At 39.4% G+C, this 18,803-nt stretch overlaps 1 protein-coding gene across 3 annotated transcripts in view; it reads right to left on the bottom strand.

Moving 5' to 3' along the window:
* The window catches only part of ZDHHC20 (zinc finger DHHC-type palmitoyltransferase 20), a 57,575-nt gene that overhangs the window by 16,213 nt on the left and 22,559 nt on the right, over positions 1 to 18,803 (bottom strand). For all 3 annotated transcript variants that reach the window (XM_071554056.1, XM_071554072.1, XM_071554064.1), the window contains exons 2-7: positions 14,898 to 14,924; positions 10,075 to 10,169; positions 6,009 to 6,129; positions 4,573 to 4,642; positions 3,365 to 3,397; positions 2,426 to 2,546 (exon numbers count right to left, since the gene is read on the bottom strand). In XM_071554056.1, the coding sequence (XP_071410157.1) occupies positions 2,426 to 2,546; positions 3,365 to 3,397; positions 4,573 to 4,642; positions 6,009 to 6,129; positions 10,075 to 10,169; positions 14,898 to 14,924 (467 nt within the window). The remainder of the gene's footprint in view (positions 1 to 2,425; positions 2,547 to 3,364; positions 3,398 to 4,572; positions 4,643 to 6,008; positions 6,130 to 10,074; positions 10,170 to 14,897; positions 14,925 to 18,803) is intronic.

Here is an 18,803-nt window from a genome sequence, read left to right as displayed (position 1 = left end):
TCTGCGTATGCACATCATGTCTCTATGCAAGTATTATCAACAGTGCAAAACAATGGATTGATGGATCTGTGTAGTTAGCACATACACCTCCACAACCTCACTACGAGTTCTGAAGTGACCAAGGCTACATTCCCCCAGAAGCAGTCCATATTCCTTCCCAACACTGGATATATCCAGCAGTTTGTTGCATGGTCTCTGTAAAACATCTGTGAGAAAGCACAAAATAAGCACTGCCCACTGAAGGCATACTGTAACATTTCTGATACTTAAGTTTTGGGAGGGAAAACAACATCTAGAGAACCTCAACAGCAATCTGTCTGATGCTGTAGCAAAGCTGAGCACTAGCAATATACTGAAGCAGTCTACAGATAGCATATGTCAGCAGCATTCTGCTTTGGTTTGGATACAGATGAAGAGAGAAGCTTCCAGGACTCTATACTGCAGTCAACAGCACTTGTCCAAAAGCTTACGAACAAGACACATACAACATTTTGCAAGCCCACATGATAATGGTGCTGCCACCTCTTTCTGGAGATGTACTTTAATCAGGCAGTTATAAGATCAGAGAAATACTGGATTTGTGGAGTGAGTGACTTAATATGGGTAAAGTGACTCAGAGACCTACTCTAATGGTACGATCAGGGCATCACCAGATTCTGTATTAGAAACACCTGGAACTGAAAAAAAAGCAAGAAATGCAAGCACACAGCTACATAGTCTATTGTCACATTTCAAAAGCAGCTCATTCTTGCAGGAAGCATTTCTAGCAACTAAATCAATAACAAAAAAATAATCCCTCTTAAGTTTACTTCCTCTGCTCAAGAGTCCACTTCAGTATCACATCCGATGGGCTTTGGAAGAGTCTTGCTGCAAATGCTGGTATTAAAAGTTCATTGTAGTCAGTCGTCCTGTGGACTTTTGTTGCACTAACACTTACAAAGTAAGATGACAAAGCACTGACTGGTAAATATTTATGAGTGCATCTACAGTTTTGTTAGATATCGCATACAAAGCACTGGAAAGCAGCCAGGCAGATGTTTGGGAATAGCATATTCACAAATTAAAAATTTAACTATTTATAGTCAAGCAAGACTGAACAGCAGAAACAGACCATTTAATCTGAAATATCTGTCAAGCCACAGCTAAGACTGACAAATACCATTATGGCTTTCATCTCACAGTACTGACAGCTCACTGCCCACAGAGTTCCTTGTTAGCCAGTGACAGGCCATTATACAGGACTGACAGACTAAGAAAAATACTGCTATGGCAGATCAGACCCACAGGCTTAGATGAACACAAGCATACTTTTTTGCACCACTTATCTAATATCAACTGTCTCAAAGTACAGCTATCCTGAATATCGGTTCAAGCTTCTCTTACCCTGACACAACAGCAACATTTTGCTCCAATAAAGATTACTTCTGCTGCTGCAGATAATGACTGCTTTTCCCAGTTACTCTGACAGCAACTAGCATCTCAGAAATATGTGCTGTTATTTATTTAGAAATATGTGATGGAGACCCTTCCACTTAGAGTAATTTCTCACATGCTAGTTAATGGAAATGTATTCAGGGAATGCCGACACCAGCACTTCAGCCTAGAGATAGGAAGGCACAGTACAAGTTTTTGTAGGTGAAAGGGAACAACTACAGAAAACACTCTGTTCAGCCTGGAATGTCACTGGAACAAAACTGATAGGAGGAAAATAACACTGACATACAAGAATGGTTGCCCTTCACATAAATGTTATTAGATCTACTAAGATGTATGTATGTGTATCAATCATTTGACAACTGACAATAGCTGCAAGGAAGATGCATAGCATTCAGGCTGTACATATCTTGGATTCTACCTATATCAGATCAATAAAAGCCATTAAAACAAAGTTTAGACCCATCTATGTAGGGACTCCAAAACAGAGCTCAGTCAGTCCTCAAGAAATTAGACTGCCTTATCTGGCGGCAGATTGTCCATAGAGAAGTCGAGGAAGATACAAAATTGTTACTTATATTTCACATTTATCAGTATTTATACATATACATGAGTGTATATACCTATATATCTCTCTCTATATATCCACATATGTATCCAATCATTTGATACTGCCAGTTGTTTACCTACATATCTATATTCGGTAGTCTCTAAGTATGAGCTGTGTCACTCAATTTTGACAGAGCAAAGAAATTGCACAGTGTTCTCACTGAAACTTCTTCCCCCGCTTACTCATCCTGGGCAGTGTAATACATTTAATTCATTAATATTCAGAAGGTTCTCCTGCTTCATTCACTTTGATTGATGTCGTTAATGATCATGAACCATGGAACAGAGTAAATGGTGAGTGACAACATGCTGATGTAGCCTTCAATAACACATGCAGGATTAAACAAATGAACACCAAACAAAAAAAAGCCTTAGAACTTACTGTCCAAAACTTTATGAAGTACTGCAAGACTGTAGCAGCAACAAACAGACAGTACAGTAAGGAATACATTAAAAACAGGAGGAAGAATTTGTAGTTAGAAAATCCCACACAATTATTCACCCTAGAAGGAGGGGAAAGAGAAAGAGGTTACTAAGATATACAAAAATTAAAACAAACAAAAACCCCACAATACATTCAGCTTTTGCAGAGCATAACATGTATGATGTCAGTGGTATGTCCAGAACATTCTGGCTCTAGTGTTTCAGAAGCATTTTAAGCCACTATTTTGAAGGAAATCTCCTTCCTCAAGCCAAATGATCTGGGCCCCTCACACAGACTCTGCCCCATGATTCTACAGGACAGGACATGAGCCAGCAAAGCGTTAGGATACAGACACTCTGTATAGGAAGCATCTCACACTATGAACTAACTGCAGCCATCACGGAAGCCAATCATATAACCCTCTCCATCAATTTCAGTGGATGTTGCTTGGGTTACAAACCCACCTCTAAGTCAACTACTGATAGCAGTACTTTTCATAGTGATAGCAGATAGTATTTTTACTGTCAACCAGTGAATACAAAGTGCAGAAGAGTAACTGTCTGAGTGGATCATACATATCATCTAGAATTGAAAACTGATTTTTACTCTGTAGTGGGTATCTCCTCTCCTGGTAATAATACCAGAGTAAAAACAAAGAAATAAATGCTTTTCTCATAGGCCTCATAATGCCAGGGTTATGCTGTATGAGGAGAAACCGCATGATTTGGACTAGTGGGCTTACAACTCTACACTGCAACACACATCAGGAACAGGATTTATTTTCACCTATTACAGAAGTTCTATGAAAATCAAGTTTTACTTCAGAGTTGCACTTTTGAAGCAGCATCTAATTCATCATTATTATACTGACTTTTGTGTTTTAAAAAATAAACTTACCATGGACAGTGGTGGTCCATTTTTAGTACACATCTGAAAGAGACAATTTCCAGCAAGTTAAAGCAAAAAATACATTTTCTTTCTAAGACACATAATTTTAGCTTCTATAGGTTTGGGGATGGCTTTTTATTTTTTTATTTTTTAATGTATTTTGCCTCACTGTATCTTCTTCAAGTCCTTCTCAATCATGCCAGTCACTGTATTGGAGCAGCCATTCTTTTACCCAAAAGGACCAACTGAGATTCAGAAGAGTTATGAAGAGTTTCTTAAATTAGCATGGGGAGCATTACTGAGCAACACCATGTACCAGCCACACTGGTTTTATATGCACACTGAGAGAAAACAAATTCAAGGGACTTTTCAGAGTCATGTGGATAAGGTATGTTGGCCTGGCATTCACTCCAACTGTGTCTACCTTAGGCCTGTTTTTGCTACTTTTTTTTTGTTTGCTGCTTGCTTGTTTGGTGTTTTTTTTGAAAAGCTAATTGAGGCAAAAAGCAGCCCAGTGGATAATTTGAACAGTCCACATGCCATTTTAATCCAGTTTCAGTGTAAGGACAGATACTAGATATTTCAGACACAGAGACATTCATTGTATTTACTAATAAATTTTATTTTAGCCAAAAGATGTTTATTAGGTTCTTCAGTTAACTAGATTTCCTCAAGTTCAGCCTGCTGAAGTCTCACACATAGACTCAGCCTTCAGTGCTTGCACAGATTTCTCTGATGATTCAGAATGAAAATAGGGAATAGCAGTGATGTCTTTGGAACTGTTAAGGCATGTGATTCCACTGTCAATCTTTGAGATAAAGATTTTTACCATTATGAGTAGCACACATCTGTTTCAAGGCTGCAGAAGCAAGATACAATAAAAGAGTTTGATAATAAGCATTTGCTCATGCTGGTATCTCAGGCCTATCTTTCTTTAATTTCAGTCTATGATTTTCTACTTTTTAGTTTCTTTATTTCTGTTTTACAAAGCTACAAGCAGGTTTCTTAAAAAGTTCTGCCACTTTAGACAATGGGGTTGCACCATAATGTTGCACCCACAGAAGGAACTTTCCTCTTTCATGAAATCCAAGTATTGAGGGTCTAAGAGAGAACAACTAGTAACTGTTATGCAAGGGCTGACACACGGAAGACATGAATACACAAAAGTGATGACTGCAGGAGAGAGAAACTCCATAATTTCAGATTCAGCAACTTACACGTCACACGCAGAACAGTGGTGGCAGCGGTCAGGTTTGATCAGCTGGCATCGGTCGCAGTATCTGATTGCTGCATTCGAATGCAAGGGTCAAGTCATTAGAACTCTTTCAATTTTACAGAAGTTTCCCCCCTTAACATAGACTTGAATTTTCAAGAGCTTCCTGCCCTACACTGCCACACCTATTCTCACAGACTGTCATGTGCCTACTCTCATTTTCATTTTTTTTTAAGAAATGTAACATATGAAAGTATTTAAAACAATCTATTACTGCTCTACTGAGTTCATTTTCATTTACTCTTTGGCTCCCAAGTCTTCCCATCCTTCATCCTCTGGCACTGATCCCCTTTCACCTCTGCAGAGAGTACTCAGGCATCCCATTGCAAAACTACATTTTTTCAGCAAGCCAACTTTTTGCAATGCCTTTCTCTACCCCCTTGACTAAACAGTGATCTATCAGACTCTTCAGTAAATCAGTTCTTCTTCATCTTTCCTGGATATTTTTAAACAAGCCTTCATTATTTTCCTAATGGAAATAAGACACCAGCACAGGCAGCTGGAAAGCAGGAGGAAAGACAACACCTACGGCTAAACAGAATTGGTAAGAGCTGGCAACAGCTTCCCAGACCCCTCCATGAACTGTAAGATTGGGATTCCCTTAAAGGGAGGCCTGTTTTCAAAAGAGCCAGGTGTCCTCAGACTTTGATGGGAAAAGACACAGTAAATTTCTGTAACAGTTATTCTGAGTAGTTTGTGCTTTCAGAAACCCTACAGGGTTGCTAGTTTCAAGAAAGAGAAAAAAAATATATATAAATATATGATATATATATGTACATATAAAAGTTATATATTTTAAAGAATATACATATGCATAAGATAGCACTTTCACAGATCTCTCATATTTAAGTTGGAACGAAAATGCCTGTATGTATTGAAGGCAAATACAGAAATAGCCCATAACTTGTTTTGTACTGAATTACAGATGGGAATGAAATAGCATTTATTCATTTTTGAACTGTAAAAGTATGTTAAGATCTTAAGTACATTTCTCCTCCTGCTGAACTGAAACAACTCAGAGAAGTTTAAAACGGGGACAAAAGTGATTATAAAATTGAGCAATAAGTTTAATTTTTCCTATTTCTACCTGTGTTAGCTATTTCTTTGCTGCACATATTTTTAATAGCCACAACTAGAGATAAATGTTGTCATCTGTCTGCTTGCTAGAAGATGATTTCTTTAAAAATTCCAAACACCGGCTTTATGTTGAGATCCCCAGAAAAAGGACTGCAGTTTCTCTCTGGGGAATTCAACACTAACCCAAACAAATAACAAAACAAGGCCATGTGCTTAATAGATTGATCATTCAGTGACATCAAGTAAATTTCACTGAATTAAAACCAATAAATTCTGGAGCATAGAATTATCTTTATATCTCACCTCTCGATGCTGTTGTTGTATAGATAGGCAAATCTTTAGCAGCTCTTCTCAAAATCTCCTGTTGGGATTCTGGTCTCTCTTCTTTTTCATATTGTTCTTTATCAGCTTTTGACAAGCAGAACTAGGAGGGATGGAGAAAATGGAACAGAGGGAAGAGATTAATTATTACTTTTGTTCCAAGGAAAAGACCTTTCAGATGCCCTTACCCACTGAACCAAAAGTGCCACACAAATAAAAAAAGAATGCTAAAAGAATTACAGGAGATCCTTAAAACTCCATGATGTTCCTGGATGTATTTTACAGAACATAATCTTTCTTCCATTATCTGTAGCATCTTCCCTTCAACACAAGGGAAGGCAAAGACTCGAGGTGAGTTTTAAAGTGCAAACTTTCCTTTCATTCCTGATAAGCATAAATTAAGTGACCTGTGAACAAGAGGAAGGCACAACAGTGCCTTGCTGCTACGAGGCACTAACGTTCTCTTATACCACTTCCTCTCTAACACAGGGAGGGGTAGAAACCAGATGGGGGTAAAAAAGGCAGGTAAAGGGGTTGTGGTGGGCTTCATGGCTTCAGCAAAGAAGCTGAAAGAATTTAACTGGAATTTTTACTTAAGAGCAGTCAATGCTAGTCTCAAAATTCATGAGCTGTACTGAAAGAAACTTCAGCAAAGCCTGTACAGCTTAAGAGTGAGTTACAATTCAGAGTAATGCCTGACAAGCATTCCTGTTGAAACCTCACTGAAATGTAAACCATTACCAGAAGAACCTGGAGAGCTTTTACTCATTTATGAAACACTTAGGTTGGTATCCACTGAAATAACATTTACCAGTAAGCCCCACAAAACCCAGTGTGCTGACAAGGCCCTTTGCAGTGAGGGCTGAACTCACTATTTCCTTTGGTATTTTCTTGTTCCGAAGCACTTCTAAAGTCTGAGCTTCCTGCATGGACTACAAGAGCCCTTTTTATGAGCACACACAGACAAAGTATTCATGGTAATGAGTGGAAAATGCTACGTGTGCAGCTGGAATGAAAACTGGCTCAGTGTGGCTTAATATGACCGTATTTTCCTACGAAAAACATGTGCATGATTAGTTCACATGGATTTTCCTCTCATCCTGTACTTTTTCCTCTTTTGGATTACAGTCAGTCAGCAAGCAACAATGAGGAATCCACTTACAGAAAGGACGAAGCTTCAAGACACTGCTGCAATTTCTCTGTGCTATTTCCTAACCCAGAATGCAAACAAGCTGTCTCACAGCTCACAGAATCTAGTTTAGCCTCCTGTCACATATAGTATCATCCCAGTTATTGAGCCTACCCACCCTTCAAGGGTGAAACATGCTTAAATAACACCCATTTAAATAATCAGATACTAGAATTAATCTATGCAAAGGGCAAAATTAAAGTTCAACATTTCAGTCATCACCAAGAGCTTGCTCTCATTATTCAATCTTAATTGCTCAGATACCTACTCAAGTATGAAAACTGGAGATGCTCACATCAAAATTTAAGACAGATGTGAAGCATCGTTCCAGCAAACAGTGGTGTGACATTCCTTCATCCCTACCACCCTTGTGAGTCTGCCAGGTGACCCAATGCCTGTCTCTATGACCTGCCATCAAGCAGAGGTTGCAAGAAACATGAGTACTGCTTCTAGATGCCACTTCTCCAGCAAATCATTAATGCACAGAAAAGGAACCAAATCACAAGATTTAAAACCTTTTAAATTTGTCCAAGTAACATCATAATATTGCTTGAAAAATCCTGAATAGGAGTTTGGCTTTCTGAAAAGCTACATTTCTGTTCTAATTTCAGAAATTAATAGGGTCATGAGACCAAAGTCTCTTTGGACAATGGCAGGATATGTTCAAAGACATCAAAAGTTGTCTGTTACCACACAGCAAACAGAATTTCCAATGAGGTTCCAGCAGTTCTTATTGAAAACAGAAAGAATCCCTTTGTTTCCTTCCTCTTTCTGGATCTTGTATAATGTTGATTGTTCTTTCTTATGACAAATGTACAGGGATTACCCTAAGACAACACCAGCTGTAAAATCTTTTTTTAGTTCAATAGTAAGATGCTGCTTGTTTTGCAAGAATAGCTAATTCGAATGACTAAAAACATATATGTCGACACTCTCACACAATGGAGAGATTCTGAAGTCAGGCTTTGTTTTTAAGTATAACCAGCATAAATTACTCACTGGTTAATGAACAGAAGGGATTTGCGCAGAAACAGAAAAAGTGGTGCTGTGTTTTTAATTTGGTTGGGTTTTGTGCTTTTTAAAAAAATTTTTGCATGTGCTTTTTGTTGTTGTTGTTATGGTGGGGTGGGTTTTTTCTCCTTTTTTCTGTTTAAAGCTAGCAGTAGAGGAAAATTGTATTAAATCTGATCTACTCCACAGCGGATACATGACAAAGTCACCACATGCCATTGTCCAAACCATCCCTTTCACTTGCTGGATACAAAAAGCTTGCTACAACATTAGTGTAACTATAGGATATGTACTGTCAGAAGGAGCTTTCTATTAATGAAGCATCCAATCAGACAGTAAAAGTTACTCGGCATTACCTTTATGAGCAGCTCTAATTCATATAGCTTTATAAAAACTGGAATATCACAATTCCAATTACATTTTAATTAGCTCACCTGCTTAACTTTGTAATTTTCTTGCAGAACCATCCCAGATAAAGCAAAAACAATTGCCTTAAAAACAAGTCCCTTTGAATTTTTAAGTTTAGCAATTCATGGAACCATTTAGGTTGGAAAAAACCTCCAAGATGAGTCCAGCTGCTAAACCAGCACTCCCAAGTCCACCACTAAACCATGTCCCTAAGTGCCACATCTACACATCTTCTAAAGACCTTCAGGGATGGGAACTCAACCACTTCTCTGGGCAGCCTGTTCCAATGCTTGACAAAACAAGCCTTTCAATGAAGAAATTTTTCATAGTATCCAATCTAAGCCTCCCTTGGCACTACTTGAGGCCATTTCCTCTTGTCCTATCACCTGTTACCCTGGAGAAGACACCAACCCCCACCTCACTACAACCTCCTTTCAGGCAGCTGTAGAGACCAAGAAGGTCACCCCAGAGCCTCCTCTTCTCCAGGCTAAACAACCCCAGCTCCCTCAGCTGCTCCCCACTGGACTTGACTCCAGACCCTTCAACAGCTTTGTTTAATTTTTTTGCTTAGCTAAACCCCACAGTAGTGTTTACCTGTTTGCACTTTATATTCTGTAGCTTTAACACACAGAAGATCTTTTAGCCAACACTAAGCACTGCAGAGCAGTGTTTGATTTTCCTTAGAAGCATGGGTTTACATTAAGGTTGACATTAGCATTGAATGTCAGTCTTGCCAAAAACAGAATAAAAATTCAACCCTCACAGAGCAACCAAAGCCTCAAACAGTTTAGCCAGCAAGGAAGAGAAGGGAAGTATTTTAGATTTTGTGCCAGTATTTAATCCTTACATACACACACATAAGAGAAAATAGAAAACAAGGCAATCCATCTCAGGCTTATTGCAATTAATACAGTTCTTTTTCAAAACAAAACTTCTTACAGTCATCATGCATTCTTCTGCTATTATATAAAGCTTCTTCATGTAGTTACTTCTCAGTTGTCCCTAAGCCTTAACCCTTGATTGAGTACCAATTGGGTTCAGTCCTCCAGATCAAGAGTATACATTGTATTACTACTCTGTCTTACTCAGACAAAGGTCAAAATGCCTAAAGAGGAAATATAAAAATGTTGTCACTGTATTTCATTTATCAATTTTAAAAATTCCAGGTTTCAAGCATGCTACTTCATAGCAAAGCACTGCACATGACTGCCAAACTTGTGATGATTTAAATTCACATTTCTTATAAGGAAATGTCATGACACAAAGCATATGGTATTTTAAGAATAACTTGATAATTTTCATTCATGATGCACTGTCATGCTGTTCTATTTTAGATGAGAAGGGAAAGGTGAATCATGCAGTACTGCAAACAAATTTCATCACCAAAAACCAGTTTAGCTATTTATAAAGAAGGCATTGACATTTTTCTAACATAGTTACCTCATTGGAGGGTGTTGCAGGAGATGTGAAAATTGTCTTCCCATAGGACCATACAAACATGACAAATGACAGATGAAAAACCACCAGGTAGACAACTGCAACAAAATACAAGTCACAGTTTGGTGAATATAGCTGAAAAGAACAAGAAATAAACCTCCTAATCTTTGAGGAGGGCTAAACTATGAACCACTTTATACAATTATGTTAATCCCTTTTCCCTGGGTAGACTTAGCAATCTAGGACTGCTCACAAAAAAGCCCCTTCCCCCTCTCCCATCCCCCCCCACAGTGTGATGGTTACTATTCCTCAAAGAAATACTGTTTTTATCACAGAATGACCTTGAACAGTTCCAGGGATGGGGCACCCACAACTACTACAGACAACCTGTGGCAGTGCCTCATCATCCTCACAGAAAAGAATTTTTTCCTAATACCTAATCGAAATCTACCCTCTTTCAGTTCGAAGCCATTCCCCCCTGGTCCTGTCACTACATGCTCTTGTAAATAGTCCCTCCCCAAGTCTCTTGTAGACCCCCTTTAGGTACTGGAAGGTGCTATAAGGTCTCCCCAGAGCCTCCTGTTCTCCAGGCTGAACAACCCCAGCTCTCTTTATAGCAGAGGTGCTCCAGCTCTCTGATCATTGTCATGGCCTTCTCTGGATTTGCTCCAACAGGTTGATCGATGTCCTTCCTGTGCTGGGGATCCCAGAGCAGAGCAGAGGGGCAGAACCCCCTCCTCTGACCTGCTGGCCTCGCTGCAGCCAGGATACAGCTGGATTTCTGAGCTGCAAGTGCACATTGATGAGCCATATTGGGCTTCTCATCAACCAACACCCCCATGTATTTCTCCTCAGGGCTGCTCTCAATCCATTCTCTGCCTGGCCTGTATCTGTGTTTTGGATTGTCTCAACTCATGAGCAGGACTTTGTACTCAGCTTTGCTGAGCTTTTCAAGAGAGATTTTGAAGGAAAATACCAAATCAACCAAAACCAAAACAAAAAGCAACGCTCCTCCCCTCCCTCCAAAAAAAAAAAAAAAACCAACCCCAAACCCAATACCCACAAAACCAAAACCAAACCCGAGAAATCACCAAAAAACCCAGAACTGAACACAGCTTCACCCATGGCTATAATTCTGTTCTAGATTATATTAAAGTATTTGATTACTGGCCTACATAATTCAATTTCATTTTGACTTCCAATAGAAACAGCACAATATTGTGGCCATTACAGAAGGCACTGGTCATCAACAACAGTAAAAATTCCCAAACAGCAGTTCAGAGAGAACTGCACTCCAGCTGTGAGTCACAAACTGTCTTACTATAATCTTTCAAATCCTCTGAAGAATGCAATCTGGAAGAGTTCTATTATAGTCACAGTGGTAACAAAACGTAGGTGGTTTTATTAGGGGAGTCAACCAATTTACTAATCAATCTGTGTGACATGGTTGCCTTAACGACCAGAGGTCCAGACTTTATGACCCAGGAAACTTCTTCTAATCTTGTTTCCTCTAACAGTTTCTTTTACCACTCCTCAAGAGGAAACAGATCAGTTGTGCCAGAAGAGCAACTCTTAGAAAAGTCGTATTACATATTTACATTATCTTCATTTATATTATCCTCAGCTGCAGGAAGAGGAAACTTGACCTACTTTTCTGTGCATATAAAGAGAAGGTATATAATGTACTTCATGGATGGCAGAACAGCATCAAAATTTGGGAATCTCCACCAGCTCAGAAAATGGTTGCACACAGTCACAGAAGATGTGGTCTTAATTTATCATCCTTCAGGATTTTCACTGCTTATTGCAATGAAAACAAACAAACTGGATTTGAGCTTTCTTCAGAGAATTATGCTTTTTACCTTTGCCTTCAACTCCTCTAACGTTACAAATAGATTTGGCAAATTTTCAGCTGTGGAGCTGACTGAAAATTCGAGAAGAAAATCCTTTTTCTAAAGCCATCTTGATACAAAAGAACTTGTGTATTACTGTACTAGGCAGTGCGTAAATTAGAAATTGCCTTTTATTAAAACATGCTTTACAATTAAACACCATGTGGTTAAGCAATTAAAGCATGAGAAAGTGGTTTGGAAGAGAGGAGAAAAGGACGTAAAACTGGAATGGAATCAGCAGCCCAGATCAGAATTTTGGTGGAGAAAAGGGTGAGAGGAGTTGAATAGAAGGAAAGAGGAAATGAGATACAGGATAGGGCACAGCAAAACTAACTTACTGAGTAAACAGTTCTAGTCTGTCCATAAAAACCACCCCCAGAATTCAGATTCTTTTGAAGGATTATTTTTAGTGTACACATAATACCTCACACAGCAGAACCTCAGTCTTGTCTCAGGCTGTAAATGCTCCAAGAACACACAGAATAACAGGCACCATGGCTGGTTGCAGCAAGGGTACAGATCTGTGCCAGTGTTACCAGTATTTACTAGAAAGAGGCAGCTGATGAAGTGCTTTCGCACTCCTCACCTCACTGAGATCTTGCATCAGGCACCACTCAGGGAAAAGACCCTGCAATTGGCAGTCCATACTGGCCCCTGCTGAATAAATTCTCGCTTCTTTTCCCATTCCCATGCTGCCATTCCTACTGTGACTACAGGTAACTGTCCTGTCAGTGCTCCCCAAGAAGTGAGAGGGAGGAAGGACATCATTATTGCTTTGGGTAGCAGTATCTCCTCTGCAGACTATTCCCTGAAGCATCTTGTATCTGTTCCCAACACAAATATAAACCAGACTCATTCCTAGTCAGCTTGTTTTCTTGTAATTACAAGCTAAGATGGAAAATACAACAGAAATATCAAACCCCAATATCTGCCAGTTTAGCCAGACTCCAAGTCATGAGAAAACCCAGGCTAAGTGAAGGCAGTGCAGGATTCTTGGTGCCATGCTGTGACCCAGTGAAGTCAATTCTCTTTAAAGGCACTGATCCATATCGTCATTTACAGCCTTAGGAAGAAAATGTCTTAAGACATGTCTTCAGAATTCTCCTAATACGTGCTAAGCCCTCCTAAGATTTACCCTTAACATCCTTTTCTGAATCATTCTTAGTATTATTTCCAAGACAAAGTCAGATTACAGAGAGGTAATAATATGTAACAATAGTATATTATCTTGTTAAGAGATTCAGAGTTGACTTTATTTCTCTATCCTATTGGATATAAATCCAGATAAGAATAGAAAATTATGAAGAAAAAGATAGCCTTAATGGGGTGAAGAAATCACCACTAATTTAACCAAAAGTTTCATTTTAGCACTGGAGTAAACAAATTTGAACATAGTACACTGAAACATGGAGCAAAATACCCTTGGTAAGATGCACATTATTGATTTACACAGCAATGTGGCTGATCGTTTGGCCTTTTGACTCTTGATGTTGATTCCTGGCTGTTGTGAGTTCGCTTATAAGAACTTCATAAAACTTATGCCAGCTTTCTATTCAAATGAAGAGACTTCACACCTCATTTTAAAATCAAAATGGTTGAGAAATGCATGCATACAGGATGCCTATCACATGATTCAGAATTGGAGGTGCAAGAAGCGTGCAGGTGACAGCTATTAAAAGCCTAACAGTCAGGTTCCAACCATACTGTCACTCTCACTAATTAATTTAGCATTTTTTTTCTCTGGTAGATTTAGAAGCACCTGCTTCAATCAGACAGGCACTGCATTTGTAATAAAGCCAGAGAGCTGACTGCGTAACACCAACATCATTGCTCTTTCAGGCTTCCTTAAATAAGACATGGATCTTGCTTTTTCAGAAGGAACTAGAAAGTAAATCTTACTCATATACAGGTCAACAGCAAGCACTGCACCAACAGCAAGCACTGCAGAATTTTGGGAAGTCTAGATAAAGCCCAGCTGTGAAATGGGATATAAAAATCCAGGGTAAGACAAGCTCACATATTCAGTGGCTTACAATTTACTTGGAAGGTTTTCCCACTCTCTGAGCTCTTCATTAGAAGATGAAAGAGGACGAATTCTGCCAAGACTCCCTTATTTTACAGTGTTCTTGTAGATATTCTCCATCAGGAAGAAAACTGCTAGATTAGCTTCAAATTCTGTGCTGTTTTGCAAAATACCTAAAAAGTGAGAACCTCTTACCAATCTCAAACAGCCCTTTGTGGATAGTCAAAGTGCAAGTCTATGCTTAACCTACCACTCTTGTCCCCTCTAAGATGAAATGAACTCCCAAACAAATATCCCAGCAATAATATGCTAGAATTTTTTTGGTCAGTTTGTATCTCGGTAAGTACTACCCACTGTGGCATATACTTGTCAAAGCCAGTATGAAGACAAAAGTTTGTCAAAACAAGACCCTAACCTGGAAATTTAAAATTGTAATGCGTACACCCACTTTTGAAATGGTTGTGTTTTACACAATTCTAACTAGTCCTAAAGAATGGAGTACTGAGAAATTTTGTAAGCTGGCTGGAAAAGAGCAAGCAGTACAACAACAATTCATCCTCTTCCAAAAGTCTTTCAGGTCACACGACTAAAGAGAAAATGGGCTTGTGGATCTGCTGCAGTTCATCCCCTCTTCTCCTCTTTCTGCTCTTACAAGGTATCCATTTAAAAATATTTGCAAAACTAAATCATAGCAACCTTACTTGCATTAGTCACAGGTCTTGTCATCATCCCAAGTTTGCGATATTAGAAGCTAAACAGACTCAACTGTACAATATTTACCTTGTTTCTTAGCACTAATCTTCTCACTGCACATTGCTTACACATACAGGAGTACATTTAAGTTCTATGTCCCTTAGGACTTGCGTGCAAAGCAGCTATTCATATCTTGAAAAACAATTTAAAAAAATTACCTTTTTCTGCAGTTGAAGAAATAGTAACTGGAAGAGAGAGAGAAAAAAAAAGTGTTAAGTAAATCTGTATTGAATCAACTGTTTGGCTAAAAGTGAGACATGAGGTCATTGATTTGTTCCAAAGTACACTTCAGGTGTCAGTACAGCCTCTCTACCCAACACTGGAGTAAAACAGGAGTTGGTACTACTGCCAGCCCCTGATGTGTGGTGAGTTAGTAGAAGAGCTGAAGGGATGCAGCTCCCTGCACAAAGGAAACAATGGTACTCCACAGACAATAATGAGACTAAATTCACACATATTCCCCCTTCAGATATGCACCTACCTCATTTTTCTGAGTCAACACATAGGTCAAAAGGTGTACTACCACTGGAAAGCAGAAAATTTAAAAAAAAGGTCTTCCAGAAATCCCTCTGAAACTGTTACACGTTACCTACTTCTCTTAGTTTTTCCAATCCTTTCTCTTACTGTCACATGCTAATTTTGACCATTTTTCCCCCCTGACCTGAATTCTTCAGGCATAGTTAAAACCTCCCCATTTCCCTGTCTCCTACAGCCTCATCTCCTTTCATGCCAACAGCAAATTCTACTGTTCAAATCTACTTTGTATACTGCCTGACTCTACATCCTCCTGCCCCCAGGCTTCTCCAAAACTTTCACACTTAGAATCATAGAATCAGTTGGGTTGGAAGAGATCTCTGAGATCAAGTCCAACCTTTAATCCTTGACTGCTAGATCATGGCACTCAGTGCCACATCCAGTCTCACCTTAAAAACCTCCAGGGATGGGGAATCCACCCCCTCTCTGGGCAGGCCATTCCAATGCCTGAATACTCTCTCTGGAAACAAATTTTTTCTGGTATCCAATGTAAACCTCCCCTGGCAGAGCTTAAGCCCGTGCCCCCTTGTCCTATTGCTGAGTGCCTGGGAGAAGAGACCAACCTCCACCTGGCTAGAACTTCCCTTCAGGTAGTTCTAGACAGTGATGAGGTCACCTCTGAGCCTCCTCTTCTCCAGGCTAAACAACCCCAGCTCCCTCAGCCTCTCCCCATAGGGCTTGTGCTCCAGCCCCTTCACCAGCCTTGTTGCTCTTCTCTGGACCTGCTGCAGCCCCTCAATATCTTTACTGAACTGAGGGGCCCAGAACTGAACACAGTACTCAAGGTGTGGCCTCACCAGTGCTGAGTACAGGGGAAGGATCACTGTCCTGGTCCTGCTGGCCATGCTATTTTTGATACAGGACAGGATCCCACTGGCCTTCTTGGCCACCTGGGCACACTGTTGGCTCATGTTGAGCTTCCTGTCAATCAGTACCCCCAGGTCCCTTTCTGCCTGTCTGCTCTCCAGCCACTCTGTGCCCAGCCTGTGGCACTGCATGGGGTTGTTGTGGCCAAAGTGCAGGACCCGGCACTTAGTTCATCAGCTCAGGCCCAATGCTGAACAGAGAGCCGCTGTACTTACTGGGTTGCTTTGCTCGTATCTCTTCCCTTGCTGGACCTCTTCCTTCCACACTGAATTAGTGAAATTTTAGGAGGAAAGGATTTTTTCCTGACTCTTCACCTAATACAGTAAATTTAAGCTTCTGATCACTAGCATGACCAAAAGGTTCACAGAGCACACGCTGCCTACTGCAGTTTACCTCACTCCACATTGTCTCCCCTCTCTCAGCTCTAACATTTTTACTGTCATTAGCCTCAGTGCCCCAGTTCAAAAGAGCTTTTCCCTCGTGCACACTGGAGTCTTAAATCTGCAGGGCTCCAGTATGTATTGCAGACATCCTTCTGAAGGGTTACTTTGGTTACAGAAGTGGCACATGTCTCATGTACCTGTAGAGATCCATAGTGAAAAGGTCTGCATCTGCATTATGCAACTGTGTCTCTTTTTATAGCCGACAAGAGACATAATGAGATGAACGCTCAATGTATAGGTGACCTCTTTTTGTTTAGGTATGTTTTGGGGTTTTTTCCTTCTTTTTTTTCCCCCCTCTCCCCCCAACTCCCATTCTGCCCTCCTCCTTTAATTTAATTTTCATACTCTCTGTCCATGGAAGCCTCTGTGAAGTTAATGGAAAAGGTTCTGGTTCCTTCCACCTAGAGAAGGAAGAAATTACCATTTAGAATAGAATAAGGTTGGCTTCAAACTCAAGGAATTCAATCCTAAAGAACAGCTTAATTTCACATTAGTTATCGATACTTGCACAGCCTCCTCCCGTGTTTCTGTCAAATTCCACTGCATGCTACAGAAGTCTAATTATTTTGAGGGAAACCTGTGAGTGTTTCTGCTTGATATATTACTAATGTGCTATTTCTCCAGTTAAAGCTTTTTCAACAATGTAAGGAGAAGATTAAAATCATTAAAAAGGTAAAAATTAAAATAAGATCACCAAATATGGTGCTTGCTGAACTTCAAAAAATGCTACAAGTAATTTAGATTAAACATTGTCTTTAACTCCTCATATCTTAAGTAAACACCTTTGCACACAGCTGGATAAACATGTATTTCCTTAGACAAGAAATATAAAAAAGTTCTTTATTATCCTCTAATGGGATGGGAGAACATAATTGTATTTTTGTAAGTAATTCTAGTTAAAGCACTCCTTAATCTGTAGCCTCATTTCTGCTCTCAGAACAAAACAAAACTGTGAGATAAATTTGATGTTTGAAGACTCAAAATAATGAACAGGCTTTACAAGTAATAACCAAAACCCCTCAAAAGCTTAATATTGTATCACCTGTGAGACCTAATCACAAGGGGCCCTAAAAAGCTTCATAAAAATTAATTAAACCTTCACAGCACTGGGAAGATAATTTCTCTTTCATAGGTAAGACCCTTAGGTCAGAATGCAGTTATTAGACTGTAGAACAATTTTCATTTGAAAAACTCCTGCAGTTTGAGGTAAAAGCCAACACTGAAATGCTTGTGATTTTCATCCTGCCTTATCACCTTCAAATGAAATAAAAGACATGCAGTTCTCCTCTATCTCAGAAGTGTTTCTGTTTCTATCCTTTTCAATATGCCCACTGTCAGATACATTAAATGAACAGCAATATACTCATCCAAATTCACTCAGCATAAGCATGTGAACAGTTTTACAGGATCTTTATACTACAAAGCAATGCCTTCCTTCACATAAGTTAATACTCAATCTTTATGTAGAAAAGACCTTAAAGTACTTCCTAGGCTGGCCATCTAATAAGCAGCTTTACACCATCAAGAAATCAATTCTAGATTTTGAACTCTGGTTCAGGTGGGAAAAAAAAATCCCACATAACAAGACATTGCCCTTGTGGTCCCCCATCTCTGGCCTGCAGTTTAAGTTGCAAGCTTAGCTCACAATCACTTTTCTCCCTAAGAGTTTTGTCCTAACTATTTAGCTATTCCCTCCAGCTTCCACTAACTGGTACCATTTTCATTCAACCATTTCTAAACCACACTTTTTCTTGTTTGGGGTGTGAGATGGGTGAAAAAATAAATCAGCACTGCCTTTTTGCTTATTAGTATTTTTTTGAACAAAATAAACACTGCGTATGATTTAGATGTTAACCTCAGGATGCAACAGCACTATGCACTAGAGAGCTGCATCAGCACAAGCTACTGCCTTTGGCACTGCAGTCAACACAGACCTGTCCACATTTCAGAAATGTCAGGATTGCAAACCAGCTGTTCTTTGAAAGATTTTAAAATATATTGCCATACTATGAGAAATAAATAAACGTATTTTTTTCAAGCAAATGAATCAACCAAAAGTTACTAACAACAAGGGGAAATGCATGCACTTGAAAGGGTTTTTTTTTCTTTTTATAATAATCTGTAGGCGTATCGTGGAAATGTATGGTCAGGAATTGGGGATTGTGAAATAAATGGAAATGAAGTAACCCCCACCACCCCCACCACCAGGCCACTATAGAG

This window comes from Pithys albifrons, chromosome 1 (assembly GCF_047495875.1).
Source record: "Pithys albifrons albifrons isolate INPA30051 chromosome 1, PitAlb_v1, whole genome shotgun sequence".
Classification (NCBI taxonomy): Eukaryota; Metazoa; Chordata; class Aves; order Passeriformes; family Thamnophilidae; genus Pithys; species Pithys albifrons.
Note: the sequence above shows the minus strand (reverse complement) of the source record. Positions and strands in the feature narration are given on the sequence as shown.